The 11093-nt window shown below is 30.5% G+C and overlaps 1 protein-coding gene and 1 long non-coding RNA gene across 2 annotated transcripts; one reads left to right on the top strand and one right to left on the bottom strand.

Moving 5' to 3' along the window:
- Positions 1-384: 384 nt before the first annotated feature.
- Positions 385-7043, bottom strand: LOC106474459 (CD151 antigen-like). The gene is made up of 6 exons (XM_022402769.1): positions 6948-7043; positions 6010-6084; positions 3586-3684; positions 2700-2855; positions 1584-1667; positions 385-915 (listed from the first exon to the last, which is right to left on the bottom strand). Exons 2-6 carry the CDS (start codon positions 6073-6075, stop codon positions 829-831), a joined length of 492 nt encoding a protein of 163 aa, XP_022258477.1. The 5' UTR covers positions 6076-6084; positions 6948-7043; the 3' UTR covers positions 385-828.
- A 525-nt stretch (positions 7044-7568) lies between these two features.
- On the top strand, positions 7569-7807 carry LOC111089746. Its single transcript, XR_002613956.1, has 2 exons — positions 7569-7611; positions 7725-7807. It is a non-coding gene; the product is annotated as an uncharacterized LOC111089746 (long non-coding RNA).
- Positions 7808-11093: the final 3286 nt, after the last annotated feature.

Below are 11093 nucleotides of genomic sequence, written 5' to 3'. Positions count from 1 at the left end.
TGCTGCAACATAAGGTGTTTACTTAACGCCACAATATCCTTAGAAATGTAGCGTGTGCTGCAACATAAGGTGTTTACTTAACGCCACAATATCCTTAGAAATGTAGTGTGTGCTGCAACATAAGGTGTTTACTTAACGCCAGTTTTTAATGAGATGATTATCATGGATGTTATTACAGTTCCAAGAAAAAAAAATATATTTTATAAAATGAGGTAACAGATAAATTAACAATATTTTTCTAAATTCATAATTCGATTAAATAATATCCTTGAAAAATTAGCACATGCCTTACAAAAGATGTTCTTTTAACACTAGTTGTTAACTAGATAACAGTTACCATTACTAGTTAGTAAAAGATAGTCAGGACGTTTAGGTGCAAGTGTTATCCTAAATTTATGTTGAACTAGGCAGAAAATATACGAAAACTGTTTGAAACTAGAAGAAAAAAAACATAAATATGTTCAAAATGACGGTTAATGGCATGAAGTGTTAAATTTTTAATTTTTTGCTTGTTAATTATAATAAATTATTAGCTGGTTAAACCATATAATACAGATAAAACAAGAACCTTCTGTTATGTACTGATCTGAATTTTTGTAGCTATTTTTAACTTACATTAGTTAAAATTATTAAATTAGTGGTTTATAACTCCATGTATGTATGTATGATAAAAATAGTTTTTGAAATGTTTACAATCAAGAAAGTAGTATACATTTTGTATACTTGAAATGTACTCATGATAGCATATACTATAGAATACATTTCAAGAAGGCACTACTGACACCCCTGGGGTTCTTACTAATCTCTGTTGATTGAAAAAGTTTCACTTCATCTTTCATAATTGTAATGTTTCTTTGGTCTGATGTAATCTCTGATGCTGATATACAGACAGCAAGAAAATATCATTCCAAAAACCTATAAAAAAGAAATTTTCATTGATAAATAAACATGTATATATATATATACATACATACATACATTTTGAATCCAAACTCATTTCTCAACGTATTATTAACTGCTTCCCGTTACAACAGAATAGTACAAACTAAGAATTGTCTTTGACTGCCATATTTTCAAGATATATATTGTATTCTTTCAAATTTGAAAACGTTTTCAAACAAACATATACGTATTCAGTTACCAACCGTATTTTATACTGTCATGTTTCCAATATATGCATTCAGTTGACAACCATATTTGATACTGTCATGTTTCCAATATACATATTCAGTTGACAACCATATTTGATACTGTCATGTTTCCAATATACGATGGTTGTCAACTGAATAATTTGATACTGTCATGTTTCCAATATACGTATTCAGTTGACAACCATATTTGATACTGTCATGTTTCCAATATACGTATTCAGTTGACAACCATATTCGATACTGTCATGTTTCCAATATACATATTCAGTTGACAACCATATTCGATACTGTCATGTTTCCAATATACGTATTCAGTTGACAACCATATTTGATACAGTCATGTTTCCAATATACGTATTCAGTTGACAACCATATTTGATACTGTCATGTTTCCAAATATAAATTATATTCTTCTCCAAACTAGACACTCACCTGAACTAAGCAGAATCCCAAACCAACGGCTCCCAAGATGTTTAGGTGATCTTTGATCTGTTTTTCAAGTGCTCCGATGCAACTCTGGAAAAAACAAAAACAAATTTTCTCTGATTATTAAAAATCTAAATCAGTACATTAGCTGACTAGAAACTTAGGTCCTAACAATGTCCTAATTAGCTGACTAGAAACTTAGGAAGACAAAGTCCTAATCGATACTAAACTCACACGATGTTTAACAGTATATTCAACATCATTAAAGTGAAAAAGTCAAATGAGGAAAAAGGTTAGACCGACTCACGTTTAAAAAATATGTTGGAAAGAAATACAAAATAAGACACTTACTGAATAAAAACACAAATGGGAAATATGAAAAAAGGGCATTTTAATCTTTATACCAAACATAAAACGTACTTTTACACAAAATACAACGATGAAACTTACTAATTCTGGAAGTACTTCTGATTATTTTGCTCCAATGTAACATATCTTGAAACTCTCCATAATCACAGTTAACTGTACATCGTATGTCGCACAAGTCGCATGTGAAACATACAACTACGTTCACAGCAAGTAATGAATTGTTTACAAGCTTTGTTATATTATGAAAAAGAAACTGTGTTTTGATCGTTTCAACACAAGTTTTCTAAGTATATAACACTTTGTGTTTCAAGATGATTAGAATTACTGACAGGTGAATACAAAAATTATCTCAAATATCTTATTACTAGACAGATTAAATCCTCACTAAAAAGAGACATCTTCTGCTTTAGTTATAAATTGTTTTATATTTGCACACTGTAATATAACACATATAGTTTATCACGAGCTAGTATACTAGGGTTCAGTTACTGCCTAACACCTTTGTTCTTTAACTTGCCATCATCTCTGCAAAAGTGGAAATCAAACTAACAGTCGACATACCTTTAATAATCTATTTCTAGGAAAAGATTAACTGTAAGAACAGTGAGTAATTTTGTCTCGTTTCAAGAGATCATATTATTTACTGTGTTTTGAAAATACGCACGATACCATTTTCATACCTTGATACCTATTCTACTACTAATTGTGCTGAAGTTAGTATAAACCACAAAGAAATTTAATGAATACACCTACATCATCATGAATATTTGAGGGATGATCTCGAACACCACAAAAAGGTGTTTCTGTAATACAGCAACTGTCAGGCACTTTATTTTTCACATCAGGGTTCTCTTTCAGCCACCTGCTGTAACGCCAGTCTTCAAAATCCAGAGCTCCACAACATTTGTACTGAAAACACCAAACCTCTATTATTTAAAGAAAGGAACACAAATTAAACATTTCAAGGACAATATCAGTCATTAGTGTAACTTTCACAGGTGGTAGTGAGGGACATGTCCCCCCCCCCAAAAAAACTTTTCTAAAGATGGAATAATTTTTTTCATAGAATACCCTCATGTATATCCTAACTGCAGAAGTTCTCTCATCGCCCCCCACAATGAAAATTCCAGGCATTGGATCCATAGATCCTAACCATGGCATTTGGATTCACAGAAACTTGCCAGCCCCTGAAATGGTCTGTTTGTTGATACCTTGTCATCGTCATACTGTTTTTTCTTATCTACTCATCAACCTTACCCAAAACTTTGCCTTTTTCACCTTACGCCTATCTCACCTGCCTTGTGCTTTAAGATCTTCTACTTATGATGCCCAAATTTACCCCTCCATAATAATTAATGTACTTAGCCTCTAGATAAACAATAATTACCTGTAGCAGTGTGAAGGAAGATAAATCTATGTTTACTTCTCAGCGACCAACAAAGTAATGCTAATTGTTGATTTGTTCTCATCTAAATTCCTGTCAGGTTATTTAGGATCTAGGAACTGTAGAAACTGTCCCCCCCCCCTCCACATATTTGACAAACAAAGTTACAAAGAACAGTATTAAAGTTTATTAATTTAATGATGAAGACATTAATGGTCAATCTTGAGAATTTTCAACAAGCCAAAGATATCTTACCTTTCGTTGTAATTTGTCAATAGCATCAGTTCTACCTTGGTCAAAATAATAATAACTGTTGAAAGTCCCATTCATGGAGAGTGTAAGCTCAGAGCGAACCTGCAGGATAATGAAGTAATTGTGTTTATAACTATACCCACGTAGAAACTTACCATAACAAAACCTAACATAAAGTACAACAAACATCAACATGGGTATTACTGTTTATCATAAATACAGAAGAATGTTAATTAGAAATAAAAACAACAACATTATATGGTATTCAAATCCTAAGAATGTGCAGAGTTGTTTGTTGGTCTTTTCCATCAGTCTCTGATGAGTGAATAGTTTACTCAGAATACACAACTGGTATCATTAATACATTTATTAGTAATAAATGTACTAATGATACCAGTAGTGTATTCTGAGTAAACTATTCACTCATCAGAGACTGGTGGAAAAGACTAACAAATACTGTAGAAACAAATTAATCTCCTAATGTTTGTTCATCCACTGTAACAAAAAAGTCAACAGAACTGTATATCTAAGCTCAGCACTTTCAACAGTTAGGCCCTGTTAAAAAAGCATTACCTCACTGATTAACAGCACTCCAAACAGTTAGGCCCAGTAAACAAAGTATTAACCTGCTAATTACTGGCACTCTACAGAGTTAGGTCCCATTGACAAAGCATTATTACTTTGATAATTACCAGCACTCTACATATTTAGGCCCAGTCAACAAAGTATTAACCTGCTAATTACTGGCACTCTACATAGTTATGCCCAGTCAACAAAGCATTAATTACCAGTACTTTACGTAGATTCACCTGACATAACATACATGATAGATGATTATGTATTTTAAACAGGTATGTTCACCTTACATTGCATTATGTAAGAGTATGACATCAGTCAATTACTACTTCACATAGCTACGTTTACCTAACATATTACTTCTGAAACCAAACTTATGCATAGCTCAGTAACTCACAAATGTCAACTTAACTATTTTGTATCATTCAGTAGTAAAACCTCAACACTTGGTCAAAGAACACAACTTTGAGCACCTATACTTTAGAAGGAGGTTTGTAGTTCTGCAATGAATTATTAATTTTTTGCTGTTTCTGAAAATAAGGCTTAAGTTCACAAGTTTGACTTTCATATTTCGTCCACAAACTACATTAATCAAATGTAGTTGAAATTCTTTGGTTATTATTTTTATGCCCTGTTGTAGAGATTACAAAATAGTACCAGAACGAGTTCCAATGTGTCTTCATTAATTAAATCAATTACTGTTGACATCTCAATCTTCAGATATCATCCCAGTTCCAAATGTTTCTTTTATTTTACTTCAGTAGCTTATTTTTATCACCATACTATTATTGCATAATCTTGTTTCTTTGTCTACACAGTAACTTTTAAAGTTTGTCAATGCATCATTTAAATTGACTTGTCATCTTGGCTCTGTGGTACTTCCAGGTAAAACTGGAACCAACAAGTAAGTATTAAGTATTGCAATAATGGAAGAATCAAAAATTAAAAACACGTTGTTGAACAAATGAAATTAACACGGAAATCAAAGGACAAATTCAAACACCAACTTTAAACAAAACAATATTTATTTCTTATATACACTTGAACTATCAATATATGCTGATTGGTCCTTATTGTAATACTAACCAACGTCTTATATACACTTGAACTATCAATATATGCTGATTGGTCCTTATTGTAATACTAACCAACATCTTAGTTCAAGAGCAGCTTTCCTAGCTGTTGGAGCTATACTTCTCTACACCATGAAGACAAAAATTATTGTGTCTGTACCGCACTTTCACGTTAGATCAAAGTCTTAGTGTAGTATCTCATTATTTTATATTATACACATCAGTTTAAAGAGGTTAACTTCCTGCTCACATTAACTATACAAGTCTTTTCACTTGAGTATGGTCCACACTCATGGGAACAGACATTACAGAAACTTGACCAAACAGGTATAAGCTCTATGAAATGGCTACTGTATTAATCTAACTTTAACCTAAGACAAGGATTAATGCAAGTTTATAACTACTTATTTCATGTTCACTGATTACATTCTGATTAATCAGAGTAATTGAAAACATTAGATAATAATTTTCTATAATTGAATAAACAATTCTACCTAATTTCTTTTACTTCTTCATAAACGAAAGTTGTGGTATTTACACACTATATCATGGAAGTTTGTTGATACTTTAGTCTCATTTACATAATAACCATTCTCAGCCAATCAAGTTACTCGTTAAAATTTGTCAATAATCAGTCACGGTTGAAATGGCTTTCTAGCAGAAACACAAAGTTTCATTTATGGAACCACTTTTGAACTTCTTTAGAAAACCAAGAATCAACAGATCAAAGTTGGCAAACAGATTGAAAAAGAATCAAAATATAAGACACAGTTCTTACCTGTTCTTGATAAACATAGGCAATAACTCCAGCAACAGCCTCCAAAAGGAAGATTAGCAGGAGCATGAATGTGTACTAAAACAGAAAATCAAATTATTAACTTGCTTCGGCTTACGTTGTTGTGACAACAGTAGTCAGGCAGTGTAATTTTATTACATGCTATTTGGGGTAACAGAATGATGAATAAACATGAACATGAAGCATAAAAAAATATGAACAAAAAAATACAACTGATTCTCTTCATATTAAATCATGAAAGGAAAAACAACATTATGTAGCAAAAATAAACAAAACAGATATGGGTGCACAACAACCCATAATCATGAGTGAGAACTTGACGCTCTGATTAAATTTATCTAGCATCAGATCCACGCTAGATTTCTGAAGTTATATATAATTGAATACAAATTTTCTCTACATTTTTAGTTTTATCATCGCTGGGTTTAATATTTTGACAAGTAATAAGATACAGTATCTTTGAAACCCCTAATTTTATCTTTCAATATATACAATGAGTGTATTTAATTTACTAAATTTGTTACGCAATGCAGGAGGTACAAACTTAATATATACCAGTGGTAGAGCTAATCAGAAGATATGATTAATTATGTACTTTAAAAGACTGAACATAGTTGTCATCTTTTACATACATGTCCAGATTGCAGATCCATATTTTTCATTGGTATTTGATCAGTCAAAGTACTCCTAATGTTAATAATCAAACAAGACTGGAGTATCAATCACACAGAGACAATCCTTTTCTACTTCTTACTTTTTTCTTTAATATGAGTTTTCTTCTTTCTTACTATATTTCAAGGCATACATTATCAAATAATCACATTTCCCTCAACAAAGACAAACAATGGTCTTCCTTGTATTTTGGGTGTCACCAACAGTGCATGCTCAACAATAACATTTTTTATCACATAGATACTCACCTCTCCACACACAGAACAAATAGTTAGTGCTGTGCTGCTACTGCCAAAAAGGTTTTGGATATTCTCCAAGATTTTGAACAAAACTATCCCTACTGATAATAACGTGTACTGTGCCGGGACATGATGCAATCAGGATTAGACTATAGCCCTCTACCGATATGTCAGTAAAATTAACATTAATAATAAAATAAACAGTATTTTCTTCACAAAAATATCACTTAATTAACCTAAATTTGTATTTTTCATGTTTATTCTGCAGTGTGTGCTTTACTCCCTACAAGCTTTAATTTATTCATTCATATTACACACATAAACAAGTATATATTATATACTTAAAGCAAATATTACAGTAAACAACTTATCTAGACACACTGTATTTAAAAATCATATGGTATTTAATTCATATACTTTACAACTTATTAATTTCCCAGAACCATTTGTAAAACAAACCACTGTTCCAAAAAGAGATGTATAAACAGTAAAGCTACAGAGTATCCTGTAATGAACTTTAGCATTTTATATAATACATAACAGTTTACGTCAAAACTAACTTACAATTAACAGGAGGCAGCGATCTTCCTGGCGTACTCCAATACAACCAACCACTGTGACAAACAAAACTGTAATTCCAGCAATGATCAAAATATACGATGTTGCTGCATAGGTACTTGTAGCTAGCAGGTTAACATAGTGATGTTTCTCAATCACCGTCCACAGTCCTACCCCTAGGACAGCCCATCCTGCAAACTTAACAAATAAATTACAACATTAGTCTAGGTACTTGTAGCTAGCAGGTTAACATAGTGATGTTTCTCAATCACTGTCCACAGTCCTACCCCTAGGACAGCCCATCCTGCAAACTTAACAAATAAATTACAACATTAGTCAAAACCATAGTAATTTATGGTCAGTAATTATACACTTTTTTCACAATTTCACAATTTTTCTTACCAAATGATTTATACAATTATTAAAATACTAGATATCTTACCAAATGATCTATACAATTATTGAAATACTGGATATCTTACCAAATGATCTATACAATTATTAAAATACTAGATATCTTACCAAATGATTTATACAATTATTAAAATACTAGATATCAAATGATTTATACAATTATTAAAATACTGGATATCTTACCAAATGATCTATACAATTATTAAAATACTAGATATCTTACCAAATGATCTATACAATTATTAAAATACTAGATATCTTACCAAATGATCTATACAATTATTAAAATACTAGATATCTTACCAAATGATTTATACAATTATTAAAATACTAGACATCTTACCAAATGATTTATACAATTATTGAAATACTAGATATCAAATGATCTATACAATTATTAAAATACTAGATATCAAATGATCTATACAATTATTAAAATACTAGATATCAAATGATCTATACAATTATTAAAATACTGGATATCTTACCAAATGATTTATACAATTATTGAAATACTAGATATCAAATGATTAATACAATTATTAAAATACTAGATATCTTACCAAATGATTTATACAATTATTAAAATACTAGATATCTTACCAAATGATTTATACAATTATTAAAATACTAGATATCAAATGATCTATACCATTATTAAAATACTAGATATCTTACCAAATGATTTATACATTATTGAAATACTAGATATCTTACCAAATGATTTATACATTATTGAAATACTAGATATCTTACCAAATGATTTATACAATTATTAAAATACTGGATATCTTACCAAATGATCTATACAATTATTAAAATACTAGATATCAAATGATTTATACAATTATAGAAGTACTAGATATCTTACCAAATGATTTATACAATTATTGAAATACTAGATATCAAATGATCTATACCATTATTAAAATACTAGATATCTTACCAAATGATTTATACAATTATTGAAATACTAGATATCTTACCAAATGATTTATACAATTATTGAAATACTAGATATCTTACCAAATGATTTATACAATTATTGAAATACTAGTTTGGAAAAAATGCACCAAAGAATATCATTTTTTGTCTCCCAACATAGAGAACAGTTTTGCTTTTTTATTTAAAACAATAATAAAAGTACCATTTTTACAACTTTTAAATTATTTTGATAATATATATATATATATATTGGACGAGTAAAACTGGCATAAATTTCCTCAACAGGAATAAGCACTTACCTAGGCCATTAATTTAACTAGTTAACATAACAGGAATAAGCACTTACCTAGGCCATTAATTTATCTAGTTAATATAACAGGAATAAGCACTTACCTAGGCCATTAATTTAACTACTTAACATAACTTTTGTCAAAACATTTTCTTGTCTCCTTTGCTTGACAGTTCTTCCTTACACTTGCCCCCCACCAATTTTAACAAAATTGAGACACTTGTCTAATAGACAATTTTTTTTAAAAAAAAGCAATGTTATGCTTCGATATATTTAAAACACACAACTGCAGAAATAAAAATTTCCCTTCAAAAAATAATAAGTTAGAAATTGTAAGTTTGTAATGAGTAAAGTTAACTGACTGTTTATAAAACAACAAGTATATACATACACACACAAGCCAAATTAAATAACACACACACACACACACACACACATATATATATATATATATACACACACAAACCAAATTAAATTAAGATGATAAAACTTTTTATCACTATTATTTTAAGGTTTGGTCACTGGTGTTATCCATGTCATAAATATATGAAATTATGTGGTGTAAAACTGGAAACAATGGATAAGTCTTCAGTATGAACAACAACTTGTTTGTAAAGAATAAATGAAAATAAAGAGCATATGAAAGACTCATATACGTCAGTATGACATTTATACACACTCCCATGTAGACTTCTACACCCTTAGGAATTAATTAACTGGCTGATGAAGAAGAGGAATTATAATTCATAACACATCTTTATATGACAAATGACTGTTCATACTAAACCTCCAAATCCTTCTGCAGTATCCCAAAACTTTAGATTACTTATATTGGTAATCATTCTCATTTTGCATATTCAAGGGCAGATTAATTCCTAGCTCATACTAACTTGTACAAACTACCATACCACTCCTCCACTTGAATTTATGGTTATTTATGTCCTGTTCATTGGACATTAACTAAATGCAGAATACCTCCGCGAAAAATATTCCAGGATATAACTGAATAAAGATATGTTCTTTTTTATAGTTACAGAACGTTAAAATCTTGAAATCTTCAGTTGATACAGAATTATGATTTAAACTGTTAAAGGCTTTATTATTTTACTCATAAATTAACTTCCATGGTTAAATTATAAATTACTGGTTTTAGCGCAATGTTACACAATATGTTATCTGCGCTTAATCCATCACGAGGAACTGAGCCCCGGATTTTGGCGTTGTAGGAACGTAAACTTACCGCTCATCCAATGGAAGGGGGGCCGGCACCACGGTTAAAATTCGTTATATGCTAAAATGACAAATTTTATATCATATTCACTTTTTAAAGTTATCATGTGGTGAAAATATATATACATATATATATGTATATATTTTAATAACTAAAAATTATAGCAATCATGCAGAGAAAAAAAAAGTGAAAGCGTAAACTAATACTATTCTATTAAAATATGTGCTCAAACGCAGGCTCCTCCCTAAACGGACCTTATTACCTTGCGCTCGTGCAGGAACGTAATTGGCAAACCTGGTTAATCTCAAGCGAAGTACTCACGCTTGAGCTGTCAAGATTCTTAAACTATAGCGAAGGAAATATTCAGTGCACGTGGACAGAGTTACACATTTCCGCAACGTCGTAAGTTTACTGGAAAACGTTTCGTGTCTAGTCATTTCATAACTTGTGAAGACATATATATATATATATCAGTTCTAAATGTAGTCAGTTCATAACTTGTGAAGACATATATATATATAACAGTTTTAAATCGAAAAGAGTGGTTTCTAAACATTGCTGTTTGAATGTAACCTTGAACGTAATATGGACAGATCACTTAGTGCACGTGGTTTATTTATTTTTACTTGACGTTGCACAAATGTCTGTTTTGATGGTACGCTTTATATAAGCAGTCAGAAAGTAGAAAACTGACCCAACACTTAGGTATGTAAAAGAT

Source organism: Limulus polyphemus, unplaced genomic scaffold (genome assembly GCF_000517525.1).
Source record: "Limulus polyphemus unplaced genomic scaffold, Limulus_polyphemus-2.1.2 Scaffold7250, whole genome shotgun sequence".
Taxonomy (NCBI): domain Eukaryota; kingdom Metazoa; phylum Arthropoda; class Merostomata; order Xiphosura; family Limulidae; genus Limulus; species Limulus polyphemus.
Note: the sequence above shows the minus strand (reverse complement) of the source record. Positions and strands in the feature narration are given on the sequence as shown.